The sequence below is a fragment of the Dreissena polymorpha genome, chromosome 3, assembly GCF_020536995.1.
Source record: "Dreissena polymorpha isolate Duluth1 chromosome 3, UMN_Dpol_1.0, whole genome shotgun sequence".
NCBI lineage: Eukaryota > Metazoa > Mollusca > Bivalvia > Myida > Dreissenidae > Dreissena > Dreissena polymorpha.
This window is the reverse complement of record NC_068357.1, coordinates 90,554,906-90,573,355: the sequence shown is the minus strand read 5'-3', so window position 1 is coordinate 90,573,355 and position 18,450 is coordinate 90,554,906. Positions and strand designations below refer to the sequence as shown.

General features: G+C 35.1%; 1 protein-coding gene across 1 annotated transcript; it reads right to left on the bottom strand.

Annotated features, from left to right (window-relative positions):
• Positions 1 to 452: 452 nt before the first annotated feature.
• LOC127875254 (WD repeat-containing protein 20-like) lies at positions 453 to 17,820 on the bottom strand. Its single transcript, XM_052420177.1, has 5 exons — positions 17,555 to 17,820; positions 15,668 to 15,850; positions 5,294 to 6,565; positions 4,288 to 4,317; positions 453 to 2,692 (listed from the first exon to the last, which is right to left on the bottom strand). The coding sequence occupies exons 1-5, from the start codon at positions 17,801 to 17,803 to the stop codon at positions 2,681 to 2,683; spliced, it is 1,746 nt and encodes a 581-aa protein (XP_052276137.1). The 5' UTR covers positions 17,804 to 17,820; the 3' UTR covers positions 453 to 2,680.
• Between the last annotated feature and the right edge of the window lie 630 nt (positions 17,821 to 18,450).

Below are 18,450 nucleotides of genomic sequence, written 5' to 3'. Positions count from 1 at the left end.
ACCCTGAATTAATTTTTTTTTAAACTAAAAACTATTCAAAAACATTAAATAACAACTCATTTTTTCATTCTGCACCATTCTATGTAAAACATCAATAATTACCAAATAAACTAAAATAAATATCAGACAGTTTTATTGCTCTAGATATGTGTCTTGTTTTGTGAAAACTGGGCATAATGCATGTGCATTAAGTGTCATCCCAGATTAGCCTGTGCAGTCCGCACAGGCTTATCAGGGATGACACTTTCCGCTTAAACTAGACTTTCGGTAAAAAGGGACTTCCTTTAAACGAAAAATACCATTTAGCGGAAAGTGTCGTCCCTGATAAGCCTGTGCGGACTGCATTATTATTTTTGCTGATAACTGCATGCGATAATTACAAGTATTCTGTTAAAAATACAATGACTGTGAGGGGTTTGGAATAATCAAATATGATAAAGGGCTGAACTGAATTGAGTTTTAACAGTTTATTTTTTTACACTTTGATAATATGAATACTATTTTTTATCAAAATATGACTTTTTATGTGTTTTATGCACACTACTATGCTGACTGTTTAAAATGCTAACAGGTCAAGAATATGTGTCAACTTAGTAACTCTTTCAGTGCTGGAACCAAATTTTGAAGGCCTTTTCAAACAGTTTGGATCCAGATGAGATGCCACAGAACGTGGCGTCTCATCAGGATCCAAACTGTTTGCTATTCTGATAGTATTCTTTGAAGAAAAAAATCAAAGAAAAAAATGCTAATTTTAGGAATTCAGCAGACGACATTTTAGCAGACAACAAATTTCCCAGCATGCAAAGGGTTAATGATGATTGGAGTGTCTGAATATTAAAGCAGCACGAGTCTTAAACCTTTACCACTTAGATAGTACCGTAACGTATTTTCACGCATTTGTAGTCATTTTGAAAGTTATATTTAAATTAGGACATTTTTTACTATATTCAAGTTTTGAAGGCTTCATCTCCAAACCTTAGATACTGATGAGCAGCAAATAGCATAAAACCTTAACAGACTGCGAGTTACTCGCAGGTTGTTCTGGTAATATGCTGTTTACAGTTTGCACATAACCATTTAAACTGTGCTTGTAAGTGGGAAAGGGTTAACTAGAAATGTGTCACAGACACTGGTGTCCCCGCTACACATGCGTGGACACCGGCAATTTCATTGTATATTCAACAGTGGACAAAAAGAAAAAGGTACATTATTTAACCCAAACTTGTAACAGTCAAAATTCCTTCCTTCTGAATCATCAACATATTCAGGCCATTTATGTGTCACTGTTAACATATTGTTTTTTTTCTAGGTAAGATACTCAGAACAGAAAAGGTAAAATCTTTATTAAGTTTAGCATTAATACAAGTTTTCAACTATTCTGCCAAAGTGATCTAACCTTAAGGAGCATCTTTTAGTGAATAATTATTAAAATCTACATTTACAGTACATTTGACATTTACTCACATTGAGATAAGAATGTACAACATATTTTCATAGTTATATGCCATCCTTCATCGTTTACTGTACTTCTAAGTGTCTATGATGTTTTTTGTTCAGATATTCTCCGAGTAAGATAAGGATTCATATGATTGTTTCTCAACTATATGTCATGACAGAATGGGAGGCATAATGGTTTGCACTTGCCCATCCTGTCCAATAATATTTTTTTAACTTCTGTTTAAATACTTTGTTAATCTTGCACATTTGAATGACTTAATATGGAGATGATTGCAAAGAAAGATATCAAGGCTGCCATGAGTACTGGCAGAAACGTTTTAGTTTGCTTTTCATGAGTTATCAATAGAATTATATCACTAACTGAGCAAAAGCAGTAACAGGCTGGTTAAAAATTATTAAAGAGTCATTTTGGTTATCCTCTAGTTACAAACAATACAAGAAACAAATGAAGGACTTCTGAATGACACATAACTGTAATGATGCAATGTAAGGACTTCTGAATGACACATAACTGTAATGATGCAATGTAAGGACTTCTGAATGACACATAACTGTAATGATGCAATGTAAGGACTTCTGAATGACACATAACTGTAATGATGCAATGTTAGCACTTCAACTTCAGCTTGCCAGTCAGCTGCCCTCTACTAACGCATGCATCCATTCTGTCTGTAGAATCTGCTCTCCAGTCAGCCTCAGTTCTTTAACCCATTTATGCCTAGCGTCTAGAAAAAAGGCCTTGGCAAACAGCGTAGACCCAGATGAAACGCCGCATAATGCGGCGTCTCATCAGCGTCTGCGCTGTTTGCTTAAAGGAATTTCTGTAAGAAATATTCTAAATATATAAATAAATATACTAGACATCCCTAATTTTGGAAATAAATTGATTTAGAAGGATGGGAGAGTCCACTAGGCTTAAATGGGTTAAACATTGACACCTGAAGTGGAGCCTGCCCATGGATTGGTTAGATTAGTAATCTTTCCAGTAAAACTCCCAATGATGATTATCGTTCCATCCTATAAGAAGAAGGGTCCACATTTTGCAAGGCCTTCCAATGATGCTCTGGAGCTGCTGGGCTAGTCCTATAGCCATGACTGTAGATGAAGCTCTCTTAGACTTGGTAAGATGGCTAGGTTGCTGACCCTCTTTCCCCTCTCACCAGTAGCTCTCTCTTATATCACAGTGTAACAAGCAAAACAAGATCACAGTCACAGACTAGGGTCATAAGTTCTCCTGAAAATTAAAAGGTAGACTATTATAGTATTTATAAAAAAAAATCTCTTTGGAGTTAAATCATGCAAATATGATATCTTGATTCTTCTATTTAAAATGTTACCACTGCCTTAAAAATATGTATTCACATATACATTGACCTTTATAAGTTGTGGCATAGTGAAGTTTTTAAAAGAAATTCGATGTAATTTTCCTGTGTGACCAGCAAATTTCCACCCAATTGCTTTGAACATGTACAAGGCGTTGACTGCACAAAAACAGTGGCTTTTTGTCAATATAATAGATAATTTTGAATAAATCCAAAAGAGATGGAGCCAATGACAGGAAGTGGCGCCAATGCACATTTTCAGCTATTCGCAGACCATACACTTTTGTTAAGGTATTCCAGGTTAAGTGTATGGTCTATTTTAATTAATTCGTCAACATAATGATGAAGAAACATGTTCTGCAAAAAGATTTGAATATTTCTGTATTTCAATATACTACATGTACATGTATAAAACTGGAAAGTAACTGGAGTATAATTAAAAAGGTTATTTTGGGGAGATGTTAGTGGGAACAAAAACATATTTTAGCTTAATTAAGATTGACCTTTGCCTTTTATGCCAATTAATGATTGGTAAAATGCACATGGTTGCAAGCAGAAGTAACATCTTTAATTATTTCATGAATTATCTGTGTAAACACAATGTTTTAGAAGAACTTGTTTGAGAATGTTGAGAATTAAGCTATTTGATATATAGAGTATTACATATTTTGTGTTTATATTGTACAATACGTTTTATTTAGAGTGCTACCTCTTAATTGAGTTGTTTTCATATATATTTACAAATATACATCCTTTTATTTAATGTGTATATGTTCTATTTAGATTTGGGTTTACGTATTACATTTAAAAAAATAAAATGAAATAGGTACATTATCAATGAATTGTAAGTTATGTAGTAATTTATTTATCATCATTGGCGCCACCTCCTGTCCTAAGCGCCACCTCCTTGGTATTGGCTCCATATCTTTTACAAAAATACAAAATTATCAATTACATTTGCAAGAGGCCAATGTGTTTGTCATACATGCGGTTGAGCTCCCTATATAATAATGCGAGCAATATTGTTTCTTAAATAAATTGTATGTTTTCCTGATGTAAGAACCCACAAAGAATGATGAAAATAGAATTATATATTTCACCATTTCCAAATGCAAAAAGATGGAACCATACCTATTCCACGCCCTAAAGCGTCTAATCATTACCATGCTTTTGAGTGAAGTCAATTTATCACATGTACAATTTCAAATCCTAATCTTTATTCATAACTGAGATATTCAAATTTGAAAAGTGTTTGTTAGGAAAGTCTCCAAGTGTATGCCCCCAAACTCCTTTGAAGAACAATTAAAACAGAAAACTCAGTTTCAATAATTACTGCAGACTTGTCTATTGAAGGATCAAACACATTCAATGATATATTATGTATAATTGTTCAATACTTGAACTTATATATACTGGTATATGGTAATCTCTTTATAAAGTGGTGATGTTTATAAAGCAAGAAGCAAACGCTATATTGAGATAAAGGAATAAAAATGTTTCAACTTACACTGATTACAGAGTGTTGTTGTAATAATCCCTGAAAAACAAATAAACAAATTCATCAGTGCACAATAATGATTATTGCAAGATACTTAAGTTATCTACAATACAACACAAAATTACAGATATGTACAATTTACAATGTAAGAACAAACAGAATTAAGTTAAGTTGTTCCAATTTTCTGCATGAATATTTATACACATGTAAAAGATCAACCCAGGGCCCTCACATTACTTTGGGGGAAGGGGTCCGCAGCCCTTAGTAGGGGGAATTTTTGCGGCATTTCACTTTTTGGGGGATTTTTTTTACTTACTCTCTCATTATTACACGTGTACATGTTTGCACTATATTCATTGCATTTTTCATAATTTAGTATGTTTGAAAAGATTAAATTGAAATAGAATTGAGATATAATAATCATGCGACACAAAATCTTTCTTTTTTTTTTTAGGGGGAATTTTTCCCCCCAAAAGGGGAAAAAAGTATACTTTTCAGGTGGGGGACTGCCGCCAAAATTCGGCGGCAGATTTGATAGATTGAGGGCCCTGCAACCATGCGAAACCAATCCAAAATAATATCAAGCATTAAAATTATTCAAATAGATTTCAAACACTCGAATTAATCGTGATCAACATAATGTGCTTGAGTGATCAAAAGCCTTGCATTGAGTTGGATTTGCACAGATTGTCAGTTTACATGTACATAGACAGACATGTAGCTCTTAAGATAAAACATATGATGTGTTTTATCTTTCTTTGCTGAACAGCTGATATCAATGACAAGTACACAATAAATTGCATCCATATTTTTTTTTTTTTCAGGAATGACACTTTCTGCATTTAAGGAATTTTTCGTTTGAAGAAAGTCTCTTCTTATTAAAAAATCAGTCTAGGCAGAAAGTGTCGTACCTGATAAGCCCTAGTTGACTGCAAGACTTATCTGGGACGACACTTTACGCATATGCATGAAGCCCTGATTTCTTAAAGCAAGACACAAGTATTATCCTACTCACCACAGCTCCAGGCCTTGCCCACGTGTACACCACGCCCTCCTGGCAGGCTGTGACTAGGCACTCTTCTCTGAAATCAAGCGAGGTTAATCTATCTACTGAGATTTTCTTACACACTAACGGTTCTAACAACGGAGCTTCATTCAAGCGCGGACATGCTGGAGTCCCAAGTAATTTTATTGCATTATCCGGAGGCCGAATCGTACTAGATTTCAACGTTTGAGATTTATCACTTCCACGGCCTGCTAAACTGAAGTTCCTCTTATGTTCCTTTTTATCCGAACTCTCACGTCTATCACCTAAAGATAATGTCGCAAATTTATTAGCAGTAGACATAGTGGAATTATTACTTGCATATGCATGCCCATCCATAACAGTTATATCGTTTGCAGTGTGTGATTTTGCATTAGCACTAACACAGCGGGGGATAGTGTGGCTACTAAAGTTGTTTGTTGTAGTAGAGTTTGAGACTACACTTCCTCGCATCCGTCCACAAGGCAACTTGATAATATCCTCTGTAAGGTCCCATAGGCACAACTGTGTATCATGCCCTACAGATCCAAACCTGTAACAAGTAATCGTCGTCTTAGCACTAGTGGTCACAGGCGGAGTAGTAGGTTTCCGAGAATGGTTGTCATTTGAATTTGACAGCTGGTTATATATTCCGTTCGGATACATAGACCCGTTGTTCCCATTTTTCTCAGTTTTAAGAGGATCTTCTTCTTCAGTAGTGGAATCACAGATATTCTCTATAGTGGTTGTGTAGGGGTCAAAGGCCACGCAGCTGACCCATGACCTGTGACCTTGACCTCTACAAATGACCCGTCTCTCATGGAAAGACCAGACTGTCACTAAATCATCCTCACCTCCAGTAACGATATACTTCCCGTCCGGTGACCAGCACACGCACAACAATCCACCAAAGTAACTTTTCATTGAGCTGATAAATTCCATTCGGTCATAGTTAAACACCCTGAGGTAGCCATCTTGGCTCACTACAGCTAAGTATTTTGAACAAGGAGAAAATGTGAACTCGTTTATTGCCCCAGACCCGATCACCCAACGGTACATCGGATTTCGTGTACTTCGGGCTTTACACGTGTACACGGCATAACAGTCACCATGTTTGAAGAGCTGATAGTTAGGGGGCGTGGGTCCACAAGGCATTTCCTCATTGTACACGTACATCTGTCCACTGGAGTGCGAGACAAGGAAGTGATCTAGGGATCCTGGTAACCATTTGATGCACGTCACTTTTGATTTGTCTATTAATCTCTGAAAATAAAATATAAAAAAAAATTGCTGAAGCATTTTTTAATGAAGTTGTATTTCATGCTGCAAAATGTTGCTTTTTGGTGCTCTATTAATAATCCCTGAAAAATGAGATTGTTGAGAACAATAATCTTCAGCTGAAATATTTATATTATAATATCACTGATTTAAGTGAATCAGGGAAGGTGCTTTGGACATGGCTTCTGCTTCAGAGGGAAACTATTAAACTAATTACAGTTCACACACACAAGAACTACAGTTACAAGAGAGAAAATAACTAATTAAACTCGTTTTGATGTTGCACAGTATTAAGGCAAAGTATTTTTGTGCTACTGGATCACTGAACCCAGTTTTTACATTAGTTTCGTTCATATTTAAACATTGCAATGTTCATCAATCTGAAAAGTATAATTCCTACAGGAGCAAATTATCATTTACAGAATCTATACATCTATATACAAGAGGGCCATGATGGCCCTGAATCGCTCACCTGACTAACCAAATACAATCCCAACCCAGATTTCATCAAGATAAACATTCTGATAAAATTTTATAAAGATTGAATGAAAACTGTGACCTCTATTGACTACACAAGGTCTTTCTATTATTTGACCTTGTGACCAAGTTTTTGACCCCAGATGACCCAAATACAATCCCAACCCAGATTTCATCAAGATAAACATTCTGACCAAATTTAATAAAGATTGGATGAAAACTGTTACCTCTATTGTCTATACAAGGTTTTTCTATCATTTGACCTAGTGACCTAGTTTTTGACCTAGTGACCTAGTTTTTGACCTAGTGACCTAGTTTTTGACATAGAGACCTAGTTTTTGACCCCAGATGACCCAAATACAATCCCAACCCAGATTTCATCAAGATAAACATTCTGACCAAATTTCATAAAGATTGGATGAAAACTGTGACCTCTATTGTCTACACAAACAAATTGTTGACGTTTTTTCTATTATTTGACATAGTGACCTAGTTTTTGCCCTCAGATGACCCAAATACAATCCCAACCCAGATTTGATCAAGATAAACATTCTGACCAAATTTCATAAAGATTGGATGAAAACTGCGACCTCTATTGTCTACACAATGATTTTCTATAATTTGACCTAGTTTTTGACCTAGTGACCTAGTTTTTGACCCCAGATGACCCAAATACAATCCCAACCCATATTTTATCAAGATAAACATTCTGACCAAATTTCATAAAGATTGGATGAAAACTGTGACCTCTACTGTCTACACAAGGTTTTTCTATTTTTTGACATGGTTTTTTACCTAGTGACCTAGTTTTTGACCCCAGATGACCCAAATACAATCCCAACCCATATTTTATCAAGATAAACATTCTGACCAAATTTCATAAAGATTGGATGAAAACTGTGACCTCTACTGTCTACACAAACAAATTGTTGACGGACGCACGCACATACGGACCCTGGACATCACACGGTCACATAAGCTCAATATGTCACTTCGTGACAGGTGAGCTAAAAAACAAGCTTGAAAAGCATGACAAATTTTGGAATCACAGGAACATTATAACAATATGGGGTCTTAATTAAATAACATTTGTCAACAAGGGAAGTCCATATAGCATATTAGAATGCCATGAAACAGCAGTAACCCAACAATACAAGGCAGACTAATTTAGCAGAGAAACGAAAGCCTAATAAAGACAACAGGAAAACAGGACGCCAAAATCAATGGCCAGGATTCAATTTGCAGATTAGGAACACCAAAAAACTTTGTTGAGAAAGCATGAGACAGTCTACTCGCATTTGATATCTTATCCTTTAAAGGGACTTTTCAGCACATTGAAGATCAAGTGAAACCTGCCAGACGAGTCTGGAAAAAATATTAGCGTCTGACATAATTTACAACAAGCTCATGCATTTGTATTTCATTGTTCTGGGAAAACTGGGCTTAACGCAGGTGCATAAAGTGTTGCCTCAGAATATCTTGTCTACATAGACTAATCAGGGACGACACTTTCGGCTTTGTCATTTTTCGTTTATAGGAAGTTTTTTCTAAACGAAAATTCCGTCTAAAAGGAATGTGTAATCTCTGATTAGCCTGTGCAGAATGTGACATGTTACCCACATGCATTAAGCAGAGATTTCCAAGAACAACGGCTCATTTTTTTATCTGTATGAAATGTTGTGGAATAGCCACATGGACCTTCATACATGTACATATGTAGCAAGGGCAGGTGCTAACCACTGTGAGGCATAAGGCCAGTTTGTGCAAGAGAGCTTAATGTCTGATGTCTGACAGTTGATACATGTATGAGTCTTGCTCTGGAAAACTGGGTTTAACCCTTTGCATGCTGGGAAATTTGTCGTCTGCTAGAATGTCGTCTGCTGAATTTCTTAAATTAGCATTTTCTTCCAATTTTTTTCAAAGAATACTATCAGAAAAGCAAACAGTTTGGATCCTGATGAGACGCCACGTTCTGTGGCATCTCATCTGGATCCAAACTGTTTGCAAAGGCCTTCAAAATTCGGTTCCAGCACTGAAAGGGTTAATGCATGTGGGTAAAGTGTAATCACAGATAAGATCACAGGCTATCAGGGATGACACTTTTCGACTTTATTCAATATTTGCTAAAAAGAGATTTCCTTTAAATGAAAAAAACTTAAAAGCTGAAGGTCACGTCCCTGTTAGGTGTACATATGGACATGAAAGTTTTAACCCAGAATAGTAAAGATTCCACTTCAGCGAATTTTTTTCCCAATTGAGAAAATATTAAAGCACGAAAAACCCTGAAATTGGGAAAATTCTAATCGTGAAATATTCATTTTGGAAATAATGGGTGTTTTTAAAAACTTGGTATAAATTGCACAAACCTTTCAAATATTAATGTACATGCATTTTGGCATGAAATTTTCAGTTTCAGTACTCATTTTATTTTTCAACTTGCATACAATGCACTTTTAAAACGAAATTGACCAAATATTGCTTCCTTTTGAGAATTTTTCAGATGGATATTGGGAAATTTGTAGTTTTTCCTCCATTGGGAAAGTACCTTTTTCAGGTATATGTACTTTACAAAGAAGGAAAAATATTGCTGCACTTGTTTTCAATTTAAACCATACAATAAATTTCATGCAAAAATAAATATAACTGAACAGGTTCAAATGTATTTTCAATGCCATGCTATAAATTTCATTTACTCAAAAAACAGGAACATTATTTCACATCAATTTGAGTAGTCACTAGTGTTCCTTTTTTAAACTGTGTTTAATGCTGCAATCAGCATCAATCTTGAAAATTTGCCACTCTTGATCTCAGATCAGGCTCTTTAAAGCTCAATTAAAGCAAAATTTCAACTTATGCTTGTCTGATCCACTCACTTTATCAATATCAGGCAATGAAGGCCATGCTGACATACAGGCCCATCCATTCTAATTTGCTGTTCTTGGTAATTTTCCGAAGACAAACTAGGAGTGTGTTCATAATGCATTATTCAATAATCACTTCAGCTTATCACACAAGAATGAGCCCATGCATCTTATAAATGTCCAAGACATTAAACTGGAAGAACACAATTTAACGTTTTAAACATTTTACCATAAAATAAAACTGATAACATTGTAAATACAAACTTAAAATGGAACTTGGCTTGTTAAGCAATTTATATCTAAACACATACATTTCATTCTATACAATTACAATATGCACAAAATACTTGTTGTTCTGTATGTTTAAGTCTATTTGTCTAAATAATTGGAAAAGGCTAGATATAAAAAGTGTCATTAATTTAAAATAGATGCACCAAAGCATGATATTTTTACATTTGATGCAAGACAGTGTTTTTTTTCACCTATAGGGGAATGGCGGCGGGGCCCATCCAAAGGGGAAAAACGCGTCGTTTTTTAGGAAAAGGGGAAATTAAAAAATTCACTCTTTTATATGTATGATATATATAATGATATTTATTATATGAATACACATGTATGTATGAATGTAATATTCACAGCTGAATGTCTCTGTCCTTTTTCTTAAATATATATCAATGATTTTTTCAACATTAGTTTCAGACTGTTCAGCCTTTATGCACACCGAGTCTCAGTTTTCCTAGCCATTTTGAGTCTCATTGGGATTTTTTAAATTGATACATTGGCAAATTTCAGCATTTTTTATCAATAAAATGGATCAAATTGGAATGTTTTTTATCAACAAATATTGACACAATACATCAGACCTTTTCCTGGTCATTTTGGGAAAACAATGCAATTCACTGATTTGGGAAAAACTAATTTAATACAACTCTTTTATAATAATTCAAAATCATATTTATTTTAGTTATATACTTTGTTAATTGTTAATGATAGAAATTTGAGATATATATATCATTAGACAGTTCTTTCTAAAAAAAAAAAAAAAAAAAAAATTTTTTTAATTCTGGAGGGGATTTTTTCTACAAAATTGGGGAAAAATATATACTCTTTTTTGAGGGGAATGGGGCCGAATATCGGCCCCGAAATTGCCATAAAAAACACTGCAAGATTATAAGGAACTGAACATTAAGTAACATTATATTTATACGTTGTTCCTGTAAAATTTTCAATATGACGTTCATCTTTTTGTTCCCACTATAAATACTCAAATTAACAAGGCTATTAAAGTAACAAGTAAAACCAACAATGTTTTGTTAAACAGGAACAGGAACTTTAACAGTTAGTTACAGTAACTTTCAAGAATGTTTCCCAACATTTAAAAAATCTTTAAAATAGAAATATTAGTAAGTAATTTGAAGTGTTTGTTTTCCTAATAAATATTAAGGTATTGACCATTTCAGAACGATACAAAAATGCCCCAATGCTTGTTTTAAGTGTGATTAAAAAATCACAGGAAACACAATGAAATAAAAATAATCTGACTTTCGTATATAGCCCCAGTGTAGTCCAAATGTTCACCTAGCTGTTCATTGTACATCACATTCAAGCTTGTCTAGTGCCACAACATGAAAGGTGTAAACAATCACTGTGCATGTCACAGATCCAAACAGACCTATCACAATAACTGTAGTGCTTTTGTTAAATAATATACTATTTGCTTTAATTAAGATTAACAGGTTTCCCATATTTTTGCAAAATGCACAACTAATTTTTTAACCAAGATAAAGATCACAACATTCTGTGCCATACAAAGTCTTTATTCATCCATCAAACATAAAGGAACACACTGTGCCTGAGAATGATGTGACGTTGTATAATATGATGAAGCATTTTTTCACACACTTAATCACCATCAAGTGTTTCTACAAAATATATGAAAAGTGTTTTAATTGTAGCTAGAATTTGAAAATGTCACCTGAACAATAATATTTGGCAATTTGTTTTTGGTTACACATTAAATTATACGCATTTAATTTAACAATTGTTTGGTTATAAACAAGAGCTCCGCATTACGGGTGCCACGCACGGCTGCGGGTGCAGTTTTGAATAAATGAAAGCTTGTCAGAATTTCCTTTTTCTTTTTGAGAGGTCACAGTGACCTTGACCTTTGACCTAGTGACCCCAAAATGGGTGTGGCATGTAGAACTCATCAAGGTGCAGCTACATATGAAGTTTCAAAGTTGTAGGTTGAAGCACTTTGATTTTAGAGCCAATGTTCAAAACCTTGACAAAATGGTTAGGTTTCAGCACGACGCGGACGACACGACGATCGACATGACGAGCTTGCTATGACGAAAACAGCCGAGCAAAAAAGGACATACTATTCTTGGTGTCAATATGATAAGAATGATAAATGAACCATTAGCGTTTCTTTAGTTTTTTTACTTGAATTTTAACCATGTACCTCTGCAAATGTGGGAATTTGCCTTTAATAGGAAAAGTGCTTCAAATTCTATATAATATCATGAAGGATGCTACTATTGACATTGTGAAATAAATCATGAACTAATTCAGTTATTCCTATTAGATGATAAGGCCAGTCATGCATAAAAAAGGAGGAATCTGCTTCAATTGAAATCCCTGATTATTATCAATTGGTTGCATTAGGCTTACATGTATCTGGGAAGGTTCTTTACGCACATGTATTAAGTTCAGCTTTCCCAGAGGGAGACACAATGCATCTATAGTAATAGTGTTTCTTTTTCCTGGCCATTTGTGTGTACTGTGTAGCGCTGCGCCACGCCGCCCTTCTTAAGCGCCACTCTGCCCGTTTCAAATGCAAAAGCTGCCACACACCCTTATTAAGTTATTGATAACATCTTAATTTCCCCTTGACAAAACTTCCAAAGGACTGGTATCAGAGAATGGCCCCAAGGCAGCAAAGATATGGGCGGTTGTGAATTAGTCATGCATGAATAACCCTGTGTCAATATCTATCGATAATTTTGATGGCTTTTATATACCAACCACACTAATCGGTCCGTTATGTGTACTCTTCCACTATATACTCGTGAACAGTTACATGTACCTAGGAGATTATTGATGAAAACCGATGAAAATTGTGCATTTCAGGCATAATACAGTAATATCAAAACATTTATTTCTACAGGTAATTTAATTTAAAAAAGTTGTATCTTTATCGATATGTTCTTTTAAATAAGTAATAATTAAAGCAATTATTGTACCATTAACTATATAAAAAAACAAATCGCCAATTAAAAGGACCTACATGATTTTACGTTGCTATGCTCACTTGTCGTTTACATCATTTTAACAAGATGGCGGACAATACAGAAAATAAATTGTGACTCGCTGCAAAAATGGCAAATAACGATCAACATTAACGATGGAGATCATACATTTAGAAGAAATTAATGCCTGTGATAATCTACGATGCATAAAACGTTTTAGATACCAACAACCAGTGCCTTCCCCAGGAATTTGTTCAGGCGCCCCGGGGCCTATCGGGGTTGGGTTCGGGAGGGGTGTCCCCTTCAGACGTTGTTTTTTTTTAAATTTAACGTGTCAATTTACGTTCTGTGGTGCGTTATAACTCAAAGAAAAACAGCGTCAAAAGACGTCATTTGGTGCGCTATGACTCTTAAAAAAAATCCCCCAGTCATTTAAAAATATTTTTTTTTATATTGTTTAATTGTTTTAAAACTTTTCCGCACAGATAGTAAAATCCCGACTCGAACGATTCCCCAATACATCCGTTTCAACCCGACTCTATTACTGTATACTTACTATTTTTCAAGTTTCTATTTATTACCCGATAATCCCGTTTATTCCGTTTTTATCAATCTCTTTCTGGTAAATATTTACGATAAAAGCTTTCAGTTATTTCTTTAACACAAACCTTGCCATTTTTTAAGTGACGTTTTATAGATTTGATGAAATTTTGCCTCTGAATATGCGTCAATCCCCTGACCTGTTGTGGGCTTGTTAAAACGCTCAATACACGCCATTTGTATGCAATAGACGCGACGTTGTACATGCTGCATAATTTTCGCGCTCTTTTTATTTGAGAAAAAGATTCGACACAAAATAAATTTGCACTGCTAATTTGAAGCAAAAATATTTAACGTTGCGGTAACATTTACATTCGGAAGTGTGTTTCGGATTAAAAACGCGTTAACATCGACTTATGGGAATGGGTTTCGGATTACAAATTTAATTATTCCCATTTTAGATTTCAACAAATATTAACCGTTGCGTTATAAATTCAACGATAATTTGTTTAAACACTTTACGAGTCGTATAAATGTTTTGACGGAATTATGCATGAAATTCACGTTGTCCACGAGGATCACGGCCGGTTGCCATCATCAGTCTTCTAACTATCGATTATCGGACGAAACATTTACAAGTGTGCGTAATTAATGCAAAGAAAATTTGTTAAAGCGCATTACGTGTCGAATAAATGTCAGAAAAACGAGGTGAATCAGTTCTATAAATGGACATGTTGAAATATACATGTACTGGAATTAAATAAATTGTTATCACATAATTGTAACCGGGAGTCATTTGCACAACTTACTCGCTATAATAATTAATTGTTTACCACTTGCAATTAATTTCTCGTATTAATTATGAGTCATAGGTAACACTTGTTTACAGTAAAAAGGTGTGATGATGATGCCCGAAACCGTCTTTTATGTTCTGTACTGTACTAATTACCGGTTTTATATTACTCAAATGGTACAACTTCTTGCTAATCAAGCTGCGATAAACTCTTACTTCATGCCCGACGTCAATCAAAAATAATGGTCGATAGTTAACCCCGCCCTCATAAGCATTCGCGTAACCGATTGGACGATGAACTTCACTGTTTGACGACTGGAAAGTTACCAGATACATCCTTGTCAGCATTTAAATGACCGTGTAATGTGGCTAGAATAATCGATACGCGCGTCATGCTATTCTCTTATCAGTGGATTATCCATTACCCCATGTGGTGTTTATGGCGATTACTTGTGAAAGTAGGTACCGAGTGCTCTTTTAAAACAGGGAATATTGATACACTGATAGGGAAACCTTTATTTTTTTTGACAATCTCCACTTTCTTTTACTGAAGAATACACTGATCGGAAAATTTCAGGCGCCCCGGGGACTCTGATTTCGAAATTCAAGCGCCCCGGCAAGGGGCGCTTAAATGGCCCGGGGAAGACCCTGAACAACATATTTATTAGTAATCTACAGGTACTCCATGTATGTATGTCACGAAAACCAGTGTTTGCAATTAGGGTTTAGTTTACTCCCAAAGTTAAAACATCTGACAAGATTATCGTTAGAAAATGGGATGAGACAAACATGGTCTCGATAATATGTTAATGAATTTGTGTATAATCAGATTCATAGGCGTATATTGCTTTATTATGTTTGTTATGCTGTACTGTTTACTGAAACAGCCTGGAACTCAAATGGAAAATATTGCAAGGTAAATATATTATTAATAATTAAAGTAAGTTAAATACATCAATTACCATTAAATGCACTTGTTTATATTTTTATGTTTTTCCCACAACTGCTTCTGATGCTATTAAATGTTTCTCCTCTAACCAGGTATTCACAGAACATTTTGCCTTTTTTGCCTAAACTGCGTGTTAAAATGCCCAGTTTGAATGTACATGTAATGTGCCATGCCCCTTTGCCCTCCTGGGAAAAACACAAAGTAACATGCTAATACCTCTTCGTTAAACAGCTTGCTCAGCTCCTTCTTGATGGGGTCTATGAGCTGCACCTGACCGGCCGTGAAGCCAACCAACAGCTGCACACCGTCATTGGTCACCAGCATCTTGTTGAAGTCATGACACGTCGGAAATGTGCCTTTATACACCCTCTTGTCAATGGGCTTGGTTAAATCAGCTGCCTGAAAATCCAAACCATAAAAACTTATATTGTGATTCGATGAATACCAAACAATAAGTTACCCTACCGTCAGGCCGCAGTGTATATCACCTCAGATTATTCCTTTTTGGCAAGAGGAAATTAAATGGAAATGCTAACTTATTGCTAGAGCTAGTGAAAATATGGGTTCTACTCAAGTATATGTGCAAACGTGGTTTTACTAGATAAGAAGTAGCTGCTACTGAATATGTATTTGTCTAAAGTTCTTTTTACAAGCTATTAAAATTGTGCCGAAAGCTGTCAAAATTGATGCCTAATAGGATACTAAACATGATTCTTTAATATAATTAACAAGTACTTGGTGTCTTCTTCAGAATGCGATTTGTATGTGTATACAGGGCATACATGCAATACGACTTAGTCTTCTGATGTCTGAAATGGTGTCCCGCTGAGTTTCAGTATGTAACAGTATCAGTATTACATGGTCAAATATCCTGGTATTAGTACTGAAATGTCCTTCTTTCAGCGTAGAAGGTATCAAAAAGTAACAATATTAATGAGTGACTATCAACCTTTTGGATGTAGGGTCTTTAAAATATGCAGAGCCACTGTCAATGCACCTTTCCCAAATATAAACATATTTTCAAATGCTTAGAGTTAATGCCAATAATGTTAAGGTCTAGATTAAATTATATCAAGAGATCTTTTGTTGCATCCATATATTTGGAGTAGCACTAGTAGTAGGGCTCTAATGGCCAAAGAATCAATTCAATGGTGGATTGTTTTCTGTAGTTAGATATATTGCAGCCCTAAAGATTTTAGTGCTACTTTCAAGCACCGAAAATACATGTTTAGCATTAATACATTTTTGTTTAAATAAATTTCACATACGAGACGTACACCGTAAACTACTCCATATGTATATACAGCCAAAACAGACCTAATTATCACTTTAGAATAACAGTCAATTGCAAACAGCGGTCAGTCTGGATTCCCACCGAAGAAAATCACTATATTACACTTGAAAATTATAGACAATAACAGTCAAATGTCCATAACGGCCACTATATTTCACTCTAAAAGTCATGTTTGAACTGAAAACAACGGTCACACGTCAGTTGTTTTGAGTCTTAAACATTTAGAACAAAAAGGAACCTGGTGCATGTAACAATAAGAATGAGTATAACTATAAGTAGCAATTGTAGGCTGCATTCATAACGACAAAGCATGAGCGCTTGAAGAAGTCAATAGATCTTTATCGCTGATTATAAAAGGTGTTAAAACAACACTCAGCTGGCGATTGCGTGTAATTATGGGATTATAAATCGGTCAGCTTTATTTGTACTAGCAGATTAGTGGGTTTTTGCAAGTTTGCTTTTCCGGGATACACACATTTGTTTACAAGTTTATGTGTATGTCAAAATGATGTATGACACATACATGCTTTTAAAGTAAACATAAACATTTTTATTCTTCTTCAAACTCTTATTTTTCTCTTTGACAATAATTACAGTGACCAAAAATGCTGTGTTTGCTAAAACCACAATTTGAAAATCCTTAGGCTTAGCAATATGATGACTTATGAGTAAGACGTAACTGTCAATGTCATACAACTATACTGTCAAAGAAAGTTAAGGTTAAAATGAGCAAGATTACCAGTGATACTTCTGTATATAGATCTATTATGCACACCATATGATTAGGCGTTAATAAAAACGAAAGTTACCTTTCTAACACCTTTGTAAACATAGAAGTATAATTCTCTGCCAACATTGAAACAAATCCGTTCTGAATTCCCAGTTTCATCTCCCAGATCAATGAATGACACTTTTGCTGGGGTGTTCGTTTGTCCGTTATATGGTACTCTTGATGGTTTTGAATACTCAGATAATGGCATAAGCTTGTATGTGCCTTCTCGAGTGATAAAATGTGTTTTTATCTCTTCCTTACCACAACCCTCACTAGTCGCCGCCATCTTGATTTTTTACTGGCAAGTGCTCCAATTGCATGCGCATGCGTGAGAAGTTTCCGGTCGAAAATAATCAACAAACCCACGTGGAAACTGACAGCTGTTTGTTTACATTTTGTACTTAACTAAATTTTGTAGAACATTTCCGCGAAAGTTGCAATTTATATGAACATTATCAGTTAAGGTTACTTTTAATTAAATAATGGTGTAATTAGACAATTAATATAGAAGTAAAACACTTCGACAAATGTATATACACAGACAAAGCTTATTTCATCGATAGCTGTGTATGCCACCACGGAGTGTATATTGTAATCTAGAGTCCGTGATGCCACAGTATGGGAATAAATAAATTCACACCTCCAGATGTTTTACTTTATACAGAATTATATGTAACGCACCTGTCAACCATGTTGCCTTTTGAACGAGGAAATGGTAAGTTCGGAAACAACTACTCTTCACTACCGACTTTTCCAACTGGAAGGACGCCGTTGCTAACTTCAAAAAGCACCAGCACTGTCGCGAGTCACCAGAGACATCGGTGGAATCTTATCCAGCGCACACTCCAAGAATAGAGAAAAACAACCAGAAACGGCTTTCATCTTTTTTACGTAGTATCCGGTACCTTGCGGAAAAAGGATGGTATTACGGGC

What these genes read in the sequence shown, in the direction of transcription:
- LOC127875254 (XM_052420177.1), bottom strand. Translation starts at nt 17,803, where the DNA reads ATGGCGGCGACTAGTGAGGGTTGTGGTAAGGAAGAGATAAAAACACAT. An exon ending in TTTACAAAGGTGTTAGAAAG is followed by an intron (nt 15,851 to 17,554) that starts GTAACTTTCGTT and finishes TTGGATTTTCAG; the next exon opens with GCAGCTGATTTAACCAAGCC. An exon ending in GGGCAAGGCCTGGAGCTGTG is followed by an intron (nt 4,318 to 5,293) that starts GTGAGTAGGATA and finishes TTTGTTTTTCAG; the next exon opens with GGATTATTACAACAACACTC.